Source organism: Glycine soja, chromosome 12 (assembly GCF_004193775.1).
Source record: "Glycine soja cultivar W05 chromosome 12, ASM419377v2, whole genome shotgun sequence".
Classification (NCBI taxonomy): Eukaryota; Viridiplantae; Streptophyta; class Magnoliopsida; order Fabales; family Fabaceae; genus Glycine; species Glycine soja.
Window position 1 is genome coordinate 17948438 of NC_041013.1, and position 23751 is coordinate 17972188.

General features: G+C 33.0%; 1 protein-coding gene, 1 long non-coding RNA gene and 1 pseudogene across 3 annotated transcripts; 2 read left to right on the forward strand and 1 right to left on the reverse strand.

Annotated features, from left to right (window-relative positions):
* Positions 1-8: 8 nt before the first annotated feature.
* On the forward strand, positions 9-23540 carry LOC114378839 (annotated as a pseudogene).
* LOC114379237 (light-mediated development protein DET1-like) lies at positions 4179-6556 on the reverse strand. 2 transcript variants are annotated; one of them, XM_028337863.1, is made up of 5 exons: positions 6076-6556; positions 5839-6003; positions 4912-5022; positions 4543-4619; positions 4179-4462 (listed from the first exon to the last, which is right to left on the reverse strand). In XM_028337863.1, the coding sequence occupies exons 1-4, from the start codon at positions 6106-6108 to the stop codon at positions 4605-4607; spliced, it is 324 nt and encodes a 107-aa protein (XP_028193664.1). In that variant the 5' UTR covers positions 6109-6556; the 3' UTR covers positions 4179-4462; positions 4543-4604. The 2 variants fall into 2 exon arrangements, with proteins under 2 accessions (XP_028193664.1, XP_028193665.1); XM_028337864.1 differs by lacking the exons at positions 5839-6003; positions 6076-6556 and adding exons at positions 5098-5198; positions 5276-5336.
* LOC114379238 lies at positions 12417-14331 on the forward strand. The gene is made up of 2 exons (XR_003659447.1): positions 12417-12541; positions 12632-14331. It is a non-coding gene; the product is annotated as an uncharacterized LOC114379238 (long non-coding RNA).
* Positions 23541-23751: the final 211 nt, after the last annotated feature.

Sequence of the window (23751 nt, forward strand, 5' to 3'; positions counted from 1 at the left end):
TTGAAAGGATGTACCTATTGAAAACTGCTAATGATTGTATCTATTCGAACAGGAAATATTTTGTACTTAGATTTGTTTTTCTGTTCATGGTGTTGTATTGGTTATTGATATTTGTTCCTTTCCTTTATATTACCCTTCTATGAATTTTCAAGCGGATGCTAGCAACTTCATAATGTTTATATTAAGGAGAAACTATAGATAGGCCTTGTCTATTAGAGAGACTTGAACTAGTAGTGAATTATTAAAGTTTTGATTGTTGAAGTAGGAAGAATAAGGATAAAGAAAAGAAATAGCTGTCTTGCAAGAAAGAAGGAATATGATGAATTGATGATTAAAACAAGTTCCAAGGTCCTCTGAAAAGAGAAGATTATTAGATGCTCTGGCTCCTGCTAGTCTGTGTTGAAGAAGCCACTCAGAAGGAACTTGTCTGTGTTGCTAAGCTAAACTCTCACCAGAAAGCCAATTGATAAACTTCAAATTGCATTCTCTGCCATCAGAGAATCATTCCAAGTTCCAGAAAACCACAGACAAGTTTCTTCTGTTTAGAACTTCCAATTGGTTGAGCCTAAGCTAGAGGACCCCTAAAAAACTCAAAAGAACGCTCTATTTCTGGGCTAATGGAAAAATGTCTCAAAATCACAAACCTAATCTATTTTATCTGTCTATATAATGTATAAACGGTTTATTATTTTTTAGTCCTTAAATTATTTAGAATTTATGTTTTTAGCCCTAAAATTACTTATTTCTGTTTTTAATCTTTTAACTTTTTTTTTTCTTGTTTTAATTCCTTTAAAGGACTAAAACTAAGGACGAAAAAAAGTTAAAAAAAATTAAAAATAACTATAAAAAACATTTAAAAGACTAAAACTGGATTAGAAAAAATAAACCTCTAAAAACAAATTCAAAAAAGTTTAAAGATCGAAAAGATAATAAACCCATATATAAATTATGAAGCACAAAGTATAGTGTTTATATACCATGCAATTTTCCCACATCAATATCTTAGCTTATTTCTTAAGACAATTTTAGTTATACTTTTCTCCCTTTAATTATATTTAGCAAAACTAATTTGTTAACTAAAATTTAAAAAATTAGTTAAAAGTTAAAAAATTACTAATGGTTAAAAATTATTAAGTTAGTTTACAAAATATAAGATTTTTGATAACATTATCTATTAAAAAATAACTGACAAATGTATAATGGTATAAATGAACATATTTAAATAATATTTTTATATTAAATTTAGTTTTTTTATTGACAAAAATATATTTTGGTTATTTATAATTTAGTTTTTAAGTTATTCTAATATATTGTAATTCTTATTAATAGATAAACTATTGTAATTATATTCTTTAGTTTCAATTATTGTATTTTTTTTCTAATATGTATTCCACAGTTAATCTTATTTAATATCTAAAAATATATGCAATCAAGTTTAAAATAAAAATAACACATTTAAGTAAACTTCATACTTTTATTATGTTGATTTTGTGTGGTTAAAATATAATAAAATTATATAAAATCTACCTTATTCAAAAATGGTAAAACAATTTCTTTTTGCAGAGTATGATATTGATACAAAATTGTTTTCATCGAAAGTAGTGAAAATCTTCGTGGAAGACCATTTGATTAAGAAACGCAAGCATATGTCACTTATGTCAAAGGTTATTGATTAGGGTAAAACATAAATTAAATAAATAATGCTCCTTCTGATCATTATTATAAGGTACTATTTAAAAGAAATTGATGGTCCTTTTAATAGGACATTTTAAAATTCCTATGAAACATTTAATCTTTTTTTTCATTAGTTGTCCTTATTCAATATTCTTGGAGTTTAATATTTTCACATCACCCGTAACAAGTTAATGATTATTAATAAGGACATAATTGATACATTAATAATATTTATAAAAAAATCAATAAAATCAACTAAATTAATTATTTTTATTAATGTGTGTAATTGATGTACAAAGTGTTTTATTATAAGGATTAAAAGTAATATAAGGATAAAAATAAATAAAAGACAGAAACTAAAAACTAATATCTTAAAAAATATTACTTAAAATAACATTTTAAAAAATATTGCAAGTTATTAAAATTATCAAATAATATTTTTTAAGTTAAATAAGTTTTTTATCCAGTAAAAACTGTAAAAAAATAATAATAATAAAAATCCTTCAAAGCAGGTAATACGATGATGTATCACTTCGAGTTCTGAATAGTACCTAAAAATAGTTTTTCAAACTTGTAATAAATATAAGTGGGTAGAATGAAACTGGGTTCACAAGGGTTGGAAGTGTCTATGCATGGACTTGGATGCATGGGCATGTCTGCATTCTATGGTCCTCCAAAGCCAGAACAATATGATTGCTCTCATCCACCACGCCATCGAAAGCGGTGTCACTTTTCTCGACACTTCTGATGTCTATAGCAAAGGTTCATGACTTTTTCATTCTTTGTCTACTGTTCTTTGATACCATCATTCTGGACCATGCATATGATATGATACTATAAAAGCACAATACTTTAATTTGCTTTATGAATTCTAATCCGATATGTATTTGACACCGATACTTTTAGATACTTTGTCGACTGTTCGATATCTCAATATTTGAAAGAAGTTATGAAAAATGGAAATTGCCTTATGATTTCAGAAGAAAAAAAATACGATTGATAATATTATTCCTATTCTTAGACAATAGGAAGTAGTTTATGATTTATCATTTTCATTTTGTTTTTAGTAATCTTATGTTATGTTCTTAATTTGAATTGTATATATAATTGCAACTGCAACTATATATTTATTCTGTTTTATAAAATTTCATACATATCTAGATATATTTCTGAAGCTTTGGTTTTTAAGTGTGTCGTGTTGAATGGCATCGTGTGATCATGTAGTTAGACCTCACCTAATGGGATAGGGTTTTCTTGCAATCAAGATATGTCTTAATGGTATCGATGAATCTATCATATGGGTTCACGTATCGTATATGTGTATGTAGATATGATTTGATGTGATGTGATGTGATGATGTGTGAATATTTGTATGTGGCAGGCTTTGAAGGGAGGGGTGAGAGAGAAGGTTGAATTGGCTACCATGTTTGGAATCAGCTATCCTGAAGGGAAATGGGATATCCGTGGTGATCCAGCTTACGCGATGGATGCTTGTGAGGGCAGTTTAAAGAGGCTTGGTATCGATTGCATCGATCTCTATTACCAACATTGTATTGATACTCGTGTGCCTATTGAAGTCACGGTTGGAGTGGTCTCTGTGGTCAAGAGATGTGGAGGAGGAAATAGTTCCAACGTGCAGGTGTGACTTAATTAATTTATGATGCTATCTGTAGTTTCTCTTTCTAGAGATGGACTTTGATCACTACAATCTACAATGATATGGGGTCTAACCTCATGACTTATAATTTCTCCTTCTTAGGGAACTTGGGATTGGAATTGTTGCATATAGTCACAACTAGAAAAATGGCTTTTTACGACGGTTAATAAGTGCTTTTAACGACGGTTGTAAACCGTCGTTGTATATAACGTCGTTGAAACGCAATTGCTTTTTATGACGGTTATTATAACAACCGTCTTTGAAAGTGAAAACTTTTCAAAGACGGTTATTACATAATAACCGCCTTTGAATGTTACGTCTGGTCGACATTCAAAGACGGTTATTACATAATAACCGCCTTTGAATGTTACATCTCCTCGAGATTCAAAGACGGTTATTATGTAATAACCGCCTTTGAATGTTACATCTGGTCGACATTCAAAGACGGTTATTACATAATAACCGTCTTTGAATGTTACGTCTGGTCGACATTCAAAGACTGTTATTACATAATAACCGTCTTTGAATGTTACATCTGGTCGACATTCAAAGACGGTTATTACATAATAACCGTCTTTGAATGTTACGTCTGGTCGACATTCAAAGACAGTTATTATGTAATAACCGCCTTTGAATGTTACATCTCCTCGAGATTCAAAGACAGTTATTACATAATAACCGTCTTTGAATGTCGACCAGATGTAACATTCAAAGACGGTTATTATGTAATAACCGCCTTTGAATGCAGTGTCTGATTTGACATTTGAATTCAAGGTATTTATTCCCTGGCAGAGGCTATGACTGAGAGTCTGAGACAACAAATTATAGAATTCCAGGAAACAGTTACTAGTAAGTAATAGCATGGAGTCTATCTTAATTTTAGCATTTGTAAAAACACACCATCACCAGACAAAATTAGGAAGCTCTGAAATAATGGAATATCCTGTCAAACCAAACTACCAAAGGTATCCCAACATGAAAATTAGCAAATATGGCATCCATTTGAAGACAGACACAAACAAATAGATTGAAACACAAGTAAACCTGTTTTGAATTCACTTCTTGGTCCTCTTTGGGCTTGTCACTCATCACTTTCAACTGCAACTGCAACAAAGCCCTTTGCCTGTCTTCCTGCAATATATTCCAAAGAATAAATATAATAATAAAAATTATGACAAGAAATTAATTTATCATATCAGGGTATTCCATACTTTGGATTTTTGAAGATGCAACTCCTCTTCCAGCTTCTGACACTCATCTTCAAGTTCACACCTCAATGCTTTGATCTCTAGACCACATAGTCATAGAGAATTTCGTACCATGTCATTAACAAACTATCCAAAAAGCTCAAGCTGCTAGGTAACGATACATGAATGACTTTATATTGCATCTCTAACAAATACTAATCAGATAGTAACTTTATTTAAAAAAATGGTTTTTTCAATTAATTAGAACATTAAGTAATTAAAAATATAACTAAAGACAAATCAGAACACTTATGATCCCATGTAATAGAATGCAATGATAGAATATTTCTAAGTAGCCAATAATTTCAAATTCAAGACTTTTTCTATGCTTACGAGCAACGTGTGTTCATCTTCAATGCGCATCAACTGCTGCCTTTGTTCTTCTTTGCATTCTTCAATTTTTTGGCCACACTTTGCCTCAATTTCTGCAATGGCTTTGTCAGCCTATAAAGGTTCAAATTAATTAGAAACATGTTGATGGAAATTACATTCTACAAATACCAGGAAATCATATCGAACCTTTTCTTTTTCCTTGTTCACAATTTCCATATTCTCCAACTCATACTTCCTCTTAATATGATTAATAGCCTGTTTAGAATCAATTGCCAACGGCCCATTCTCTATCAAATAAAAAATACCAATAAAGAAATTTCTTACTGATATACAATTTTTTAATAGAAATGATCAATTTCCTTACCTGTAAATTCTGGTCTTGTATATCGATCAACAGGCTTAGTTGATATCATATGAGCAAATGAATTAACAATCATATCCAGCAAGCAGTGTCAACACAGAGACATTCTCACGAATGTCATCCATAAGTTCTGTAATTTTTTTCTATTACAATAGATATAAATGCAATAGCTGAAAATAACCTCCCCTATCCTGTAACAAAAATAACTCCTCAAGCCATGACTTGATTGGTCCTCGTGTCTTGGTTGGAATTAAATGCAATTACAAGTATACAACCTATAACTTTTTTTTAATCAATTAGAATATTACTAAGCAAATATTTTTGCCACTGGGATGTGATCATAGAGTATAAAGCTTTTCTATCAAAATATTCTTGATTCAAAAGTAATGTGTACGTACAATGAATCTTGATTCAAAAATATTCTTCACAAACTGCAAAACTACAAACAAAATTTATACACAGAACACATTAGCACATCACGTACATTGTCTTTTGTTTTTTCTTTTATCTAGGAAGGGAGGGACAGAGGAGGCAAGTGATTAGAAGGATACAACCAACAACACTACCTGTGCAGAGCTGCTTGCCTTATCTTTAATGCTCCGGAGCTGTTCCAGTGCGTGGATATTATTCGAATGAGAAGATATGAAATTCATATACATTGAATTCCTTGATGTTGCATGGAAGTGGTCACAGAACTGCTCAAACAACAGATAAAGCTCGTCTGGTGAATTCTGATAAGATGTAAAAATGAGTCAGAAAACACAGAAAACCCAAGAAAATAAAACATGATGAAAAACATTTACCTGATAAAATGATACAATTTCAGTTGTATCCATGTTATATACAACAACAAAAGCTGGGTGGTGATCAAGATTTCGGAAAATTTTCAGAATAAGATAGAAATTGTAAGTTAAAATAAACCAAGTTAAAATAAAAGACTGCAAGTTAGAAGAGGAAAAAATAAGGAGGAAAGGAACAATGCCTCTTTCCAGCCTATCTAAGGCACTAAATCATGTTTGTACTTATGAGGTGAATGGCCATGTTAAAAATATCTATTATCGAAGTTGATGTATATTGTGATTTTATACTAACAAGCCAGGTAACTGGAAAAAAATATATTCGAAGTAGTAATGTCTCAAAGAAAAATATAACTTAACAGAAACTTCCCCAAATAGAAAATAGAATTTCATGGAGGTATTTCAAATACAAATCCATATGTAGCAACATTCTTGTTATTTCAATGCCCATACATCAAAGAAAGGGGGAGCCACATTAATTTAGTGAATACCAGGACAATGCTCATACCATTGTTACTTGCTAGAAAACTGGAGGATGTCATAAAACATAGATCATAAAATCATAAAAGTAAATTATCAACAACATTGAAGAAGCAAGGTACAACAGCTACAGGAAACAAAACTTTAAACTAAAAATTACAGTCGCAATGAAATCCAACCTTTTCAAGCTTATATCTAATTCTAACTTCTGGATTTGGGGAATTCATCTTTTTCTTGGCCTTCAAACGATAGCACTTAAGCTCATTTAGACAGTTTTGCTACTATGGTTGACATCTAGGAAGCAGACTTCCCACTTTTCTTTGATGAGGATAATGGAGACGCAAACTTCATTTACTGTTTAGATAAGATGCATATTTATCTCCTAAATCGTAATACAATATAAAAAGACTATATCCCTATAAAAAGTTATCAACAGCTAAAAGCAATGTGTGAGGTTGTGAGCATTGGGTTATTTATATTCTATTAAGTATGCATTACGTTATGTCATATGATCTATATTATATATCTATCTTTAACTTTTGGATTGCGAAGTTGAGAAGATATGAAGCTGATTCTACAGTAGCCCTAAATATCTCAAACTCAAATAAATTGAAGCAAACATAAGAAGCAAAACTTGTTCTTTTCCCCTTTCCACTCACTTGGAAAATGGGAAGCAAGAAGGAAGACAATGCAACAAATAAATGTAATAAATAGTGAACAAAAGAAGAGACACAAACAGAAACTGAAAGAAATACGAATCACAGAAAAGAAATGCTTTATTTAAGTGAGAAAAAATGAACCTATTAAATGTGCAGGAAAACCCACGCCTTGTTCCTCTGATTAAAGCAGAAGAAAACATAAAAGTCCAAAATCTTGCTGAAATTAAACACAAGGAGAGCAAAATGATTTGGTTGAGGAAATAGTTCGAACAGATTGTAGTCATGGACGCAATCCAAGAAATGAATGGCAGACATTTAAGACGGAGTCATGGAAGAAAGCAAACTTAAGCAAGACTTGCCTTCTGTTTGTTTGCTTGTCAAGCCGCCGGACCACACAACCGAATTTCCCTCACAAGATGAACAATGAGGTGAACCATGATGTCAAAAAATGATGGTGGGAAATACATCTCTAACTGACAAATGACAATGGCAGCCTCATTCTCCAAGTCATCCAATTGATGAGGATTAATGACTTTACTACATATGGCATTAAAAAGAAAGCACAAACGGGTTATGGCAACTCTAACTTTGTCAGGCAAGATGCCGCGAATCGCAACAGGCAATAATTGTTGCATTAAGACATGGCAATCATGAGACTTCAAGCCAACCAACTTAAGATCATTGAGGGCGACAAGGCTCTTGATATTTGAAGAGTATCCTTGTGGAACTTTGACATTCCGCAGACATTGACAAAAGCTTTTCTTCTCTGCTGTTGACAGTGTGTGGCATGCTGGGGGTAAATATGTTCGTCGACCTTGTGATATGGGATGCAACTGCTCTCGTATTCCCATGTCAACCAAGTCTTGACGACATTTCAAACCATCCTTTGTCTTCCCTTTAATGTTAAGAAGAGTACCAATTAAACTATCACATACATTTTTCTCCACATGCATAACATCTAGACAATGACGCACATATAGATCAGACCAGTATGGAAGATCAAAGAATCGCCTGAGACTGAGAAACAGTTGGAATGTCGGCCGATTCCCCATGCCATATCCATTTTGTGTAATTTGGAATGATGCCGTAACATATCAGATGTGATCGGATTTCATCAACTGACTGTCGTCTACCATTAAGACATTTAACACATGGGCAAAAATAATTGCCCCTCAAACTTTCAGCATTAAGTTGCGTAAACAGTAGAAATTGTTCCACCCCGTTCTCATACTCATCACTGATGCGTTTTGCTTTCATCCAACTTCGATCCATGTTTCGTATTTGCTATTCATGACAATGAATAAGTTATCTGTGATGCATGCTAAACTCACTTTTTTGCATTGAAGGTGTGGCCCTACCCCATTCAGGAAGACATTTTTTATAGTTGAATCAAACGTACAAGTAAAATCTCTTTCGAGTGATTTGATGAAATTTCGGCAGCATTTCGCATTGGTCTTCAAGTACACAAGATGAAAGCGATGAATGTGTGAACAATCACCGCGATCAAATATGCACCCGAAGAACAATGTCAAATGCAGTATACCAAAATTTATTCAAATCATTCAAAAGATAATTTACCTCTACGTATGATTCAACTATAAAAATATGTCATCCCAAACTGTCCAAACGGACAATTCAAGAATCAATACATCGATTAATTCAAACTATCCGTATTAATCGATGTATCGAATCTCGAACGGGGAACTAAGGTTCACTCATAATGCAACTAACTAGTAACATGAAACAATATCGATATTTGAACAACGACATGTTACAATCATACCACTTTTTAAAAATAGAGACATACCTCGAAAGATGCTCAGTGTCAATGACAACGAGTGCGGGGATGCAGTTAAAGGGAAAACACTAACACAAATGTTGTAATGACGACATATAATCTGTACCATCAATGGGGGAAACTATCAGCTGGATCAATCATACTCAAATAACAATGCATCATGTTTGAGGTTTATAAAATAGTACAACCAGTAAAGAGGTTTATTTTAAGTGAAATAAGGATAATTTAAATATTTAGTCAAATGGAAACAAATTAAGTTTTGCCTAACATCTTAACTTGACCAGAACAGGGAAAAGCATACTCATGTATTCTTTAACATGTTGAGGGCAACAAGCTTCTTTCACATGATAATAATACCATTCCAGAGTTTCTATGTGCCCACTAATTTAATTACATTGAATTAGAGCTTGAATTACACAAAAATATTACTTCAATCAGTACAACATCCATTAACCAAGGCCCGATTTTGTAGGTGTATAACAATGTCAATTATGTACAAAAGTCAAGTAATTAAATTCCCTGTACGTAAGGGCATTCATGAGTGACATGAGGCTCATTTGTGTTGTTATTGTCTTTGAAAATTATTATATCTTTTGTTCATTTGTTTTCCATTATTTATGATTGCTCCATTTTTTGCTGCCTAGCTGGCTAGCTTTTAGATCAACGGAAACAATGGGTTGATTCTAAAGGGTAGAGGCCTAGTTGACTAAAGACAAGAGCAATTAGAAAATAGCATTTTTTAAGTAAAGTTCACATATGTATAAAATCATTGTATAACTTATATTTATTGTTGAAAAATATATCTAATTAAAAATATTTATACTAATTATTTTAGTTAAGACATGTAAATATTTTATTATTAGTTATATAATGACATATGAATAAAATATTTGATATTTTAAATTATTTTTTATTATATATTTTATCTTTTATGTATGAAGGATGAACCAATGTTTCTATTGTTTTCATGCCTTGTTGCTTCAAGATATATTGAATTAAGGCCATCTTTTCCTTTTTTGTTTTGGACATTTTAATGCTTTTAACAAGATCTTAATCACAGCTTAATAAGGAAAAAATATATTTCAACCAAGAGTGAATACTGTGAATGAATTTAGTAGGTCGGCAGAGATTGATACCAAAATGAGGAGGGGGAACAAAACCCAGAGGAGTTTATAATTTACAAACTATAAATCATGGTTTCAATACATCATGGATTTAGTATGCCAAGGCTTTGTATTGTTAACAAAGAGGGGGAAGAAAACTCAGCAAAGGTTATAATTTACAAACTATAAATTAGAGTTTTAATACATCTTGAATTTAGTAGGCCAAAGCTAGTATTCTTGTTCTACCATATTTTCTCAAGTTACTGAAAATGTCACATCCAATAGTTTCTCAACTCATGCAAAGAACACAGGCATACATGACGTGACACACATGTCACAACACAATCAGCATTTTTGCATGGTTAAAATTCCTGTTCAGATGGACCAAAATATGTTGTATTCAGATTAAAAATAAAAACAGTGGTGTGTTTGTCAGGTAAGTAGAGAGAGAATTCATCAAGAACATCTTACAGTTTGAGTTTTGTCAGGCTCTACTACAGGTTTGCTATGAGGATCAGTGGCAGTCTTTCCTGGTGAATCTGGGTTGCCACCTGTCTTTTTCTCATCCCTGGCCTTATTAAAAATCACTGTGAAACCCTCAGCTGAGGTTGGATGATTGACATCCTATTCACCAAATTTTGGAAGTGGCCGGCCCTTTTCCTGTGGGATAATTACATTAGCCAATGCAAAATAAAGACTCAAAATATTTTTAAAATAATTCCTTAACATTTTTATGAACTTGATAATTATATAACTGGAAAGAAAGTGTGTAAAGCTAATAACATAATAGATTTTCTATATACTACAAAAGTTTGATAAATGCATGTCTCAAATAATAAAGTTGGTTCCTATTAAGCATAAAAGAATGAAGACCAAACATCACACATAAAAGCAGACAAGTTTGATTAAAAGGAATAGCTGTTGTTGGCAAAGAACCCATACCTTAAGATCATAGACATGCTACTATTTGTATTATTGTAGTGTCAATTCACGTAAATTATTCTTCAAAATTCTTATTGAATCTCTAGAAAGAGGCATGTTTCTAATTGCCAGACACCTTTGCTTATCCATTATACATCACTCACACAAAGGTCAAGTCATCATTTAGAGTTTGGACAACACTTGACATAACTAATCACATATGATTTGTAGCACATGTACAAACCAAGTCATGACTCACACAAAGGTTCTGTCTACTTTCTTGTTTTTTCTTTTCCCTACTCAGAGACTAGCAGTCATTCATTCCTACATTGTTCAGTGATTTAAAATCCATGGTATAGACTCTGTCCATCTTCTGAGAAAGTTGGATTTGTCCCGCTAGTTAGAAAAACTTTTATATTCTATACCATTCCAAATATTATGGGAAGATGAAACAGGATAAAGGTCTATGACATTGTACAATTTGACCTTTTATGGTTTGGTTTTTTAGCATTCTTGTTTCCTTTACACGGCTTAAGATCAACTTCCCTACTAGCCCTTTCTAATAAAATCTTGTTATTCTCTTTAAAAGAAAAAAAATCTCTGGCCAAATTATTTAAGCAACAAGAACTTCGTCTATTTAGATACAATCATATCATATATCATATATCATACAATTAACAATTTGAATCACATCTACTCTCACCCATTAATAATCTAAAAGCAAGTTAACTATTATTGGCTCAATTAAGCTTCATGCTAAGTGGGTTTTTCTGTGAATTGACTTACCAGTCACGTTAGAACTGAGCTGATGATGAATTCACAATCTTCTAAAAGCCTGATTGATCTGAAAAATAATATCATAACTTTTAAATTTTATGAAAGTGCAAAGTTAATTGGGCGAGTGTCAAAGTTTGATCTCATTAAGAAATGGATTTCTAGAAGACACGCCACATCACATTTGTATCGTATTAAACAATTAGGTCCGAAAGAATAATGGTTCAATTTAAATACTCTCAAGTGTCCCCGAACAATAGCAAAACGTTGATCCTAATCTATGTTGAAAAGACACCCAAAAAAGAACAAATTACACATCTACAAAAGAAGAAAATGTTAAACACAAGAAATCACATATGATCCAATTTTTCGCCCTTTAGTTTTTTAAAATTTCGTTTAAGTGCGCACACATGCTTAGCTGTTAAACAAAGTGTTTTAGCAGTACAAGTATATATATTGTGGTCTTTACTTTATTAAGATGATTATCCATCCTTACCACACACGGATATTACTAGTACATATATACATTTTTATATGTTATTATTAAATTTAAAAGAATGGGAACATTATTATTAGGTTTGGTGGTGTTCAGAACTTGAATGTTTTACAGTTGGACCCCTAATCGTCATGCTGTTAAGGCACTTGGCCTTGCAATTAGGTCACATTTTGAGGGCCCCTACCATCATTATGAGGCTGTCCCTGAGGATGTGCAGGTCAGATGGTGGACGGAGTTTAAGGTGACTATATATGTTACTTCTTATGTATTTATTTATATATTTGCTTTTATCTTGTGATGTAATTGACAAACATTTTCTTTACTTTTGCAGACAAGAGTTACTTGGACAGCTCAGGATGAGTGGCAAATTAAAAAAGTGTATGAAACAAAAGTTAAAAAACGCCTTTCTGATATGCTCACCAAAGCTAGGGATAAGAGGAAGAGACCTCATTGGATAGGTGAACAGGCGTGGGTTGATCTTTTAATATATTGGGTGACTGATAAGAAGTTCAAGGATCAGTCTGCTCAAAATAAAATTAACCGGACTTCTAGTCGTGGTGGAGCAGTGCACACTACAGGACGCAAGTATCACCTTGACATTGCAGTAGGCCTAGTAAGTATCATTCATGAGTTATGTAAATTCTCCCATATATTATGCCATTATCAAATGGAAAGTATTTAGGGGTGTCCAAAAAATTATTTTGATCTGTGAACTACTTTAATACCAAAATGAATTAAACTATTAAAAACTGAATTATTTTATAAAAAACTAAACCTAAACTGTTTTAAGTTTTATTAATCAAACTGCTATTAAACATAGTTCAGTGCACTAGAACTAAACTGTTAATAATAGAAGCTTAGCTTTCAATTAAGCAGTGCCTGTTACCAACAACACTATATAATTTATGGTGGCTCTTAATAAGATCTGTGAATCTTTCATAAATTTCATCATAGAAGCTCTTGGCAATTTATTACTTAGACTTAAACATTAAATAACCGAAATTGATACTTGAATAATAATTTATGGTGGGGTTTGATGCAAATAATTTAAAGCCAAGATGGGAGATGACAAAATAACAGAAAATAGTTGCAGAACCCAAATTGGAATGTGTTGCAGGAACCTTCAGCAATGCCGTCAACAGAAAATTTGCAGCAGAGATCAGTTTAGCAAAAAAAATAAAAAATTCTTAAACATGTATCAGTTCTGTTCAGTTTTTTTAATAAAGAACCAATTCACTGAACTTGCAATAGTTCAGTTCTGTTCAGAATGAAAAATAAATGGTTCACTTTGGTTCTTAATAACCATGTTTTAATTCAGTTGAGTTCAGTTCAGTTTTAACTCTTGAACCAAACTATTAACCATCCTCTCTATTCTGTTTCCTTCTCTCTTCCCCTCTTTCTTTCTGTCTTTCTCTTTCCCACCTAAATTCTATATCATAATGCTTATAACTGTATAATTTTTGTAAGGAGCGTAAATATGGCAAACCTGTGGATCCAGACGTGTTGTTTCCTACTAACACCTCCTCCCACTTTGAGTAAAGTGTGCTTTCAGGTACTATGAATTGGACCTAATACACCTTGCTACCAGTGGTCACCCCTGAAACAGTGTAGAAGAAGAGAGAAAAGAAGAATGAGGGGAAAGAAGGTCACCAACATGAGACTTTTTATGAAAATCTTCTCTTCTCTCACGGTTTGACAAGAGTCATCACTGCTATGGGAGCAATATTCAGAAAAAGCAAAAGAATAAATGTTTGTTTGTGATTTTCCTAACGAAAAGTATTTTTTTTCTGAAATCATTTGATTTTCTCAAATGAGCAATATCAAAATGGGAAAGCGGGTGTTAACATGGATTGATTATTGTAAAAACTCAGCAAATATACATCCAATTAGTTTCGCTCAATTAATTTCATACCAACAAAAATCTAGCAACATAGCTATGATGTAGACCTCACCCAATATTTTTAACCCAATCGCAATCAACATCAACAAAGGAAGAGGTAAAAAAATGTGAGTAAAGGTAAAAAAAAAAAACTTAGCCAAAGCACAGGCTTCAAATTCCTGAAATGAGAAATTTAGAGTACTTACCTCGTAAGTTATGGTGGGTAGCGACGAAAGCCCTCCAACGACGTCCAAAGTTGCGGGTTTTGATTCGTAAGAGTAAGGAAAACCAAAAAAGGGGTAGAGAAGAGATGAAGAGAGAGGGAGAAGGTGAGAAATGGAAAGGAGAAAAGGAAGTGAGAAATCTGAGGGAAAGGGAGGGAGAGGGGCTAGGGTTCAGTAACGAAGAGGGGAAGGCCTTAGCCACCGCGTCATTACCTAGGTTTTAACGGGCTTTGTTTTTTTTTTTAACCCAACTACGACGGTTTTACACTAAAACCCGGCGTAAATTTTATATAATATAACATTCTAAGGCGGTTTTTAATAACCGCCTTAGAATGTATGTCGTAAAATGTAATTTTTTTCAAAATAATTGCAAAAATGCCACCGCGTCACTATTTAAATCGGTTATCTAAATAACCGTCGTAGCACAGGTGATGTAAAAGGCAATATTTGTAGTAGTGAGTCCTCTTGGACGAGGATTCTTGTCATCGGGAACAAAGTTGCTTGAGAATTTGACACAAGATGACTTCCGGCAGGTTTGTTGAAAAACATGCTATCACAGAAGTTCTGAAAGTCATGCCAATTGTAAACTTGTATAATCAAATCTCCTAGCATTGCTTTGAAGCCTTGGATAACTTTAAGACCATTGAATGTTGCGTTCACTTAATGACCATGACTTCTAACCTTAACTGTCTTCGGAATTTTCAATTTTAATCAGTCCTAAGTCCTATCATTAATGATTAGAAGAAAGAACTTCTACAAATTAATTTGTACAAGTTAATTTGAGCTTATGAATAAGCTCATTTCATTTTGTCTTCTTATTTTCTTCTCCTAAAAATCCTTCAAAATAAGTTTACCCAAACAGTAGAATCATTCATTCTTATCATCTATTGTGATCTCCATGAGTATATCTTTATCATACAAAAATTATGCTCACTAACTGCAAACACTAAAAGACTTATTGTTTTTATGCACAATGACAAGGAAAACATAACATTGAAATATGATCTCATACATGAAACATTCCAATTTTTGTAATCTATATTAAAAAGGATTGTTATTTATAAATAAATAGAGTTTTAGAAAAATGATGAGATTTTATAAATAAATAAATAAGGAGATATAATTATTAATTAAAATAATGATTTGATAGAAAATGAAAAGGGTATTTCATTTATTTGTTTGATAGAAAATAAAATAGAGTTTGTTTGTATAAAATAAACAAATAATTAAATATAGAGCAAATAATAGGCTGAGTACCTAGGTATAAATAGTTATGTTAAGTGAGGTGCCTCTTTTTGGCCTCATTTTCGTTTTTCCCCTTCTCCTCTCAAAATCTTTTCTTTTTCCCGCAACTCACCAAACCTGTCTCAGAAAAATGATGATCTCGAACTCGTTCACCGTTGGATCATCATGAAATTTGAGTACCACGTTCGCAACCCAATTTCGAACATTCTCACCGTTTTCAATTTCAAAATCATATCTGAGCTTAGAGGAAAACCCTTCGCATTGTAGCATTTTAATTTCCCGCAGAAACCCAAAACTGTCTCGGTAAAACTACGATCCTGGTTTTGTTAACCGTTGGATTTTCATGAAATTTGGATATGTTGTTCGAAATTCAGTTGTGCACACTTCCACCGTTGGGATTGTTTAGATAATATTCGTGGAGAGAGAAAAATGAATCGCATGAAGACAGTACAAGTGGAGGTTTCAATCTCTTCTCTGTCTCTCTGACGTTTGAGAATTCTATCGGAGCAGTCGGAGGAATAACTGAAAGAATCTCAGGAAACCGCTAGAGATGTTACTATCACTGGCTGAAGACACGTGAGTCCGCTCAGAGGTAAGGGATGGGTTATTCACAATTGGTGGTTAGTGAGAACATGTGTAGGGATCCTTAGAGAACTAAATTTGGGTTTATTTTGGGATGTTTATTGAATTATAATTTTTCTTTATGATTATAAATACAATATTATTGTGTTCTATGTACCAATTGATGTCCTGATGAGAATTGATTGATAAACTTGAGTGCTCTTGATGTCTTTGTGTTTGACCCATGATTTTGATACAATTGTGAGAAACTATTTCAGAGGTTTTACATCCCATGTTGTGATAAAATCTTTCGTATAAATTGTTATGTTGAGGTTATGAAATGATGATTCAAACTGTGAGTATGTGATAAATTGAACATGTGACGGATGATGAAATACATGTGTATTGAGATGAGATGTGTGTATTGAATTGTGAACTATGAACTGTGCAATCACACAATTGTAAGACCCTTTAAGGGCGACGAGTATTGTGATGGGATCCACTGTGGGAATCCGACGAATTAAAATGATTTTGAAAACAATTGAGTAAATGTGTGTATTGCATAGTTCATAGGTAAAGTGTATATGATTCATGAGATGTGATAACATGTTAAATTGAGATTATACCATTGTGATTGGGATTAAGTGTATGTGATAAATTGAGTATGTATATGATTGAGATATATATGTGCATTGAGTTGTGAACTATGAATTGTACAATCACACGATCATAAGTCCCTTCAAGGGCGACGAGTTAATGCTAAATCCCTTTTCGGGCGACGAGTTGATGCTAAGTCCCTTTTAGGGTGACGAGTTGATGTTAAGTCCCTTTAAGGGCGACGAGTTAATGATAAGACCCTTAAAGGGCGATGAGTTAAAATTATTTTGAGAACAATTGAGGAGTCGTGTGTTTTGTACAGTTCATCGATAGAGTTTGTGTGCTAAAATGTTTTCTGGGTTGGACCTGAATCAGGAGGGAGAGGCCCTGACGGACTCTTCGGAGTGTAGGCCTTGGGGGTCACACGGTTTGAGTGCTCCTTTAAGCCTATGTTGATCCCATATGGTTGGAGTATTCTCGCAAAACATTGTGACCCTGACTGGTCTCCCTATGATATTACCTAGTGAGAGTGACCTGACTTGCTAGTGTGTGGTTTGTCTTGTCATGTACTCCTAGGCGCCCGACGAGGTTTTTCACTAACATGGTACCACATTGCATATAGGCTTGAGTCTTAGCATAACTGTCGCATACGCTTGCTAATTGTTTATTATGAAATTGATGTGTTATTATGTCTTGATCGGAGGGTGTGGTTCCTGTGTATTGTGATTGATGATTGAAAGGTGCGATTGATGGATGAAAAGTGTGATTGATGAATGACAAAGTGATGAAATAATGTGAGATATGCTAAGTAAATTGTATTTGGGTACTATATGTTGTGTTGTTTCTCTCTAGTAGTTAGAAATGTGATAACTCACTCCCGGTTTGCTGTTTGTGTTTGGATCCTGTGATGATCTTGAACTTTGTGTTCGGGGGAGCAGATGAATAGGTGGATGACTATGAAGAACCTCATGCTACAGGACACGGGAACACCACGCTCTGATAGGGTGTGACATTAGGATATAGGTTTCATATTAATTGTATGAAACTTAGATGACCTTCTTTGAGTCGAGATGACTTTATTATTTATTTGGACAAGTTTGAATATGATGTAGAAGAAAGTGAATGTGAGCCTTTTACCCATTTGAAAAGCTTGTATTTAAAAATACTTTTAATTGATATTTGAATTTTTATTCCTTTATTAATATATATGTGAGGGGTAGAGGGTGTCACAATACATGCTATGGCTTGTTTCTGCTTCTTGTCATTGCCCTGGGTTCATCACCAAGGAAATGACGTGAGCCCTATTCCTGGAACCACCAAACTTGAGAACTTCAATTAGAACATTGGAGCTTTGTCTGTCAAACTAACACCAGAAGAAATGGCAGAACTCGAGTCCCTTGCTGCTGTAGATGCTGTCAAGGGTGATAGATGTAACAGCCTGTTTCCTTTGGGTTTTTTTTAAGTAAATAAATAAAATAAGAATAAGAATTAGGTCATTAGAATTTTCACTATGTAAAGAAATTTTTAACTCCAGAGCAGTTTTACAAAACATTTTATGTTCTTTTTGCTCTGACTTTCAAGAATCCTAACAGGACAACCGCGAGGAACTCTAGAGAGCACCAGAAACGCCACCATTGCTAATTGAGAACGCTTGAGCGACTACATCGAGGTAAGGGATGAGTTACTCACATTTGGGGATTAGAATGAACATGTGTATGGATCCCTAGAGGATTAATTTTTGGATTATTTTGGGTTGTTTTATGAAATTCAATTATGTTCTTATGTTTTTAATCGCATATTGATTGTGTCTGATGAACTAATTGGTGTTCCAATGCGAAATTGTTGTGTTTTCATGTTGAGTGTGAATCTTAAGAATTAGGTTTTTTTTTCTTCTATTTAGTGTGAATTGTTGAAATTAAGATTATGACTTGAGTGCGTTGAAAATTCATGTATATGAACTATACCTTTTTCCAAATGATTGAATTACCTTTAAATATTTGTGTGTTAGCATAACTTTAAGTAATTGTATTAATTCAATTATGAAAAGTAAATTATTTGGTGTGAAGAATTGTATTCAATGTTTAATGTGTAAATTTCCATCACAAGTATCATGTTGTTTCTTCTGTGTAAAATAAAAATGTGGCGAAGAGGAAATCAATTCCTTATTGTGACTATGTGTAGCAATTATGAGTGAAAAATCTATCGTATAAATGTTATAGTTTGGCCTTTCCTCCTTTATTCCAATTCACTATTCATGAGTCCCTCTTTTGTGATTGTGTAGGTATAAGGTATTAAAATGTTTTTTTTAGCTTCAAAGTCATTTCTTTAGTAAATTTTCAGAAGTTGCGCTTTGATCATAAAATTGATTAAAGCTCTGTCATTATATGAATACATTTTCAATTAAAACAATTTGGAGATACAAATCCTTAGCCTTGTGATGGTTACTATCTTTAAACCATATAAAATATTTGTATATAAAAGAAAAAATATATATGAAATATCATTTTATATTATTAGTGCTAGATAAGTAGTTCCTTTTTTTGCTAGTACACTATACACATGAATAGATAATTAAAATTTGCAAGAAAGATTATTTTTAAGTGGTTTATGTAATTTTGATCTAAACCAGGACAATTTGTCATTATATACATGTAGGAAAGCTTTGTTACATTCAGGACTAATTCGTTCGCAGATGGTGTCTTTTGTAATTATTATTATTATTATTATTATTATTATTATTATTATTATTATTATTATTATTATTATTATTATGTCGTGGTAAGATCTTGAAAATTAATTGTGTTGGGATTTAGAAATATTAAGATATGATATTATACATATGTGTTAGTCATATATATTTGTGTATGTATAAGAATTCTTGACATGGGATTGTTTTCTAATTGTTATATTGGGATCATGAAATTATTAATAAAATTGTGTGTAAGAGATAAATTGAATATGTTTTAAATTATGAGATGTTAAAATTGTGGACATGGAATTTGGTTGTGAATAAGTGTGAGTTAATACTTGAGGTGATATTACTTGTTGTGAGTTATGAATTATACAATAACTCAACTGGTGTTTACCTTGAGAAAAATCTTTATGCACGAGGTCTTAAAATGAAAGTGTAGGATTCTAAGTTAGGAACCTAAGGTGTAAATTGTAGCGCATTATGTTAAATGTGTTTGAAAATAAGTGTGAGGTCATGAGTATTGTATAATTCATGAGCAGCATGCAAAAGTTGTTTTAGGGGTTGGACTGGAATGAGGAAGGAGAGACCCTAATGGATTCTTTGGAGACTAGGCCTTGGGGGTAAATACACTCGATTTGAGTGCTCTTTTAAGCCTATGTTGATCCCATATGGTTGGAGAATTCTCGCAAAAACAGAGTGACCTTGACTGGTCACCTTATGATTTCACTTAGTGTGACCTGACATACCCATTATGTGGCGTGTCTTGTTATGTACTCCTAAGCACTCTGGTGCTGTTTTTCACTGACATGGTACCACATTGCATATAGCCTTGAGTCGTATTATAATTGTTGCATAACACCTGTGAGTTGTTTACTATGAAATTGTTAATGTTGTTATGTCTAAAGTTGAGTGTGTGATTCACGTGTAATGTGATTGGTGATTGAAAAATAAATTTTAAATGATAATATGGTCAAGTGAAAAGAATCGTATTACGTTGGGCTATGTGATAAATATTTCCTTAATATATTTTGCTTATGTCTTTGTTTATCCGTATTTTATTTAAAAATGTGATAACTCACTCTCAGTGTGTGGTTGTGTTTGGGCAGAATGTCATTTTGTTTTAGGTGAGCTAGCCTATGATGATGATCATGCCGGAGATGGAGGGGCTTAGCCTTTCTTAGGAAAATTCTCTGATAGATCTGACATTAGGGCACAGGGATTTTAATTCACATGTTATAATTCCATGAACAGTGTATGGTTTCGGTTGTTAGTTGAATTCCTTTTCATAAACTTGGACGACCGAGTTTTGAGCTGAGACAATTCAATTTCCTTATTTGGGCTAGTTCTATTTCGATAGTTGAGAAGTGAATGTGAACTTTTTACCCTTAAAAATGTTTTTAGATACTATGCGTTTGATGAAATTTTAATTAGTTCCACATTTATATTTCATTTATTACGTATATCTGTGTGGGGTAGAGAGTGTCACAATAGATATGCAAATGATGGTTTATCTACATGAAAGGACTCTGAAACTCCACCACTTTATTGTTGGAAAGTTGCATGATGAAGTGCATTGCTTAATGCTTATACTAGTGATCATTAATTATGTGTATCAGTATGATAGGCATTGCTTCAAATTCAAAAGGAGCATGGCTATATAGGCCTTTATAATTTCTAGCTGTTGATATGTCTTTATTAATGGTTTGAACTCTATTGAAGATAATTCCATGTAAGTGTGTTTGTATAATATCAAAATAAATGCAGGCTATGGCATGACTTTTACTTAAGTGAGTGTGATTCTTTGAGGAATATATCATACTTTAGTAGCATATGCTATTCTTTGAGTGCAATGGGAATGAATTTTCATATCTAGATGATCTATGGATTTGTACTTTTAAAACTTCAAACAATAGATTTTGTACCTAGAATTTTCAATTTTACACATATACTTGAAAGCTTAATTGAACCTTATATCTATTAATATTAACTACAATTTGTTAAATCTTAGAATACAACATTAAGTGTAACTTTTGAGAGATGTTTGTAGTTTCGATGAAATGATTTTTTATTTGAATTCTTAGAGCCAAAATTTTAGTTTCTATTTATATCCTTGATTAGATGATTCTTAGTTAGTAAGTAGTGAAGGTTTTTGGTCATCAAGCCAGATGCATTTTATTGCATTTGTTGAGTGATATTTTTTTTTTGAATGCCAGTACCAATGTTTGCGTTTAGTTTTGAGGTTTCCTTGTTTGCAGTTACAAGAAATTGTTAACAAAATTGGTAGGATGTACTACCTAAGAAATTAATTTGGTCACATACTCACTCATGCAATCCTACCTCCCAAGGAAATTGGATAGAAGACTCTAAGAAGATTGGACTAAAGATATAGGAGAAGGCCCTGGGGTTCTCATGAACCTTAGGGTAGAATTTGGGCCCATGGGTTAAGTAATGACCCCCTTTTCTTTGTAAATATTAGAATAGGTTTTCCTTCTTTTGAACCTTGTATTTTGGTCATTTTAGGTTTGTAGGGTACCCTACAAATTAAGGGTACCCCTACCCTACAAGTTAAGGACATCCTAGTAGTATAGGGTTTTAGTCTTGTATTTCAAGACATTTTGAGTAGTCTTTGTAGTAGAGACTTTTTATATTTTCATGTATTTTCGCATAAGGGTGAGCTTAGCTATTGGAGGGGTGTGAGTAGCCCCCCTCTAGCTTCTCAAGGAATTTTTCTTCCTTGCTTCCCAAGGAAGCTCCCCATTGTATTTTCATGTATTTTGGCATAGGGTGAGCTTAGCTATTGGAGGGGTGTGAGTGACCCCCCTCTAGCTTCTCAAGGAAGTTTTCTTCCTCTAGCTTCCTAAGGAAGCTTTTCATGTGCTAAGCTATAAATAGAAACATGTGTAACACTTGTCATAACTTTGATGAACCAGAAACTTGTGAGTCATACTTCAAAGTTCAACTTCTCTCCCTAACCTCTTTCAATTCCCATGCAACCCCCCCTTCTCTTTCATTCTCTTCCCCCATTAAAGCTTCCTCTCTAAGCTTCTTATCCAAGGCACTCTCTTGGTGGTGAAGCTTCTCCTTCCATGGTTTATTCTCTTGTGGATGGTGCCTTCTCTCACCTCTTCTCCTTTATCTTCCACTGCAATTCCATGATTGAAAATCACCATTGAAGGACCTAATTGATGCTTAAAGATCCAACCTCCATAGAAGCTTCCATCACTCACATCTATGAGTCTTTCTTTGCTAGGGATCTACCTACCATGCCAAATTCTTCTCTCCCAATTTAATAGAATGGATTCCATTTAATATTAAGAGTTTGAACAATTAGCCTCAAGAATGGCCAGTACTCTTTGCTTTAGCAATAGTCTCTATTTGGTTTAGAAGTGTTAACATCTAAATTTAGCTACAAAATTATGTTGTTAAGGATTACACATAATGGATACCGATTAAGGTGGAATTCACCTAACTTTTGTCATCTGAATGAGTTGAAGGCTAGTCTAGTTGAATACAAAATTGATGACTTATCAATATTAGTCAAACAAGAAGGTTAGCAGAACATGAACAAGATCAATACGACTATTTACAATGTTGGTCAAATTAGCAGAATTCGACCAATTTTAAGGTTAGCTAAATGAGTACAAGATCAATTCAACTACATTCAATATTAGTTGGGTAGGAGATTCGGCTAACTTTAGTGTTAGTTGAACATAGATAAGATCATTTCGGCTACTTACATTGTTAGCCGAAATGTTAGCCAAATAAGAGATTTTAGCTAACTTTAAGCATAAGAAAATAAGCTGAATTAAGTCAGATTTAATTTAATAAAGTAAAGATCATACTTTCCATGATTTCTTGGTATTCAAATGGCTTGTAGTGATTAAACTAATGAATGATAGTGCTCCTCAAAATATAGGAAGTGGTTGTCATATTCTTCAACGTTTGAAATAAGTTATCAGTTGGTTTGTGGAAAGAGGAGAACATTCCTAGATTTCAGGAGCAGTTACCAAAAGATAAATCTACCTTGGAATTAGTTAGTTGAAATCCATTGTTGCTTGTCAAACTCAATTACCAAAATAAACTAAACCAATGCAAACTAGTCAAATGACCCCCAAATCATGTTTTAGGAAGTTATCAAGTAAAAAAATATGGTCTAGTAGGGGATGTGAGTTTGTAGCCTATAAATAGTTCTTGTACTTCAAACTGTGACGGACACAATCAATCAAACACAAGTCTATTTTATCTTTACATTT

Bases quoted from the DNA above. Each gene is read 5' to 3' on its own strand.
- LOC114379237 (XM_028337863.1), bottom strand. From the start codon at position 6,108: ATGGATACAACTGAAATTGTATCATTTTATCAG. The intron at 6,004-6,075 runs GTAAATGTTTTT...ACATCTTATCAG, and splicing joins AAATTGTATCATTTTATCAG to AATTCACCAGACGAGCTTTA. The intron at 5,023-5,838 runs GTAGTGTTGTTG...GAACCTTTATAG, and splicing joins AGGCAAGCAGCTCTGCACAG to GCTGACAAAGCCATTGCAGA.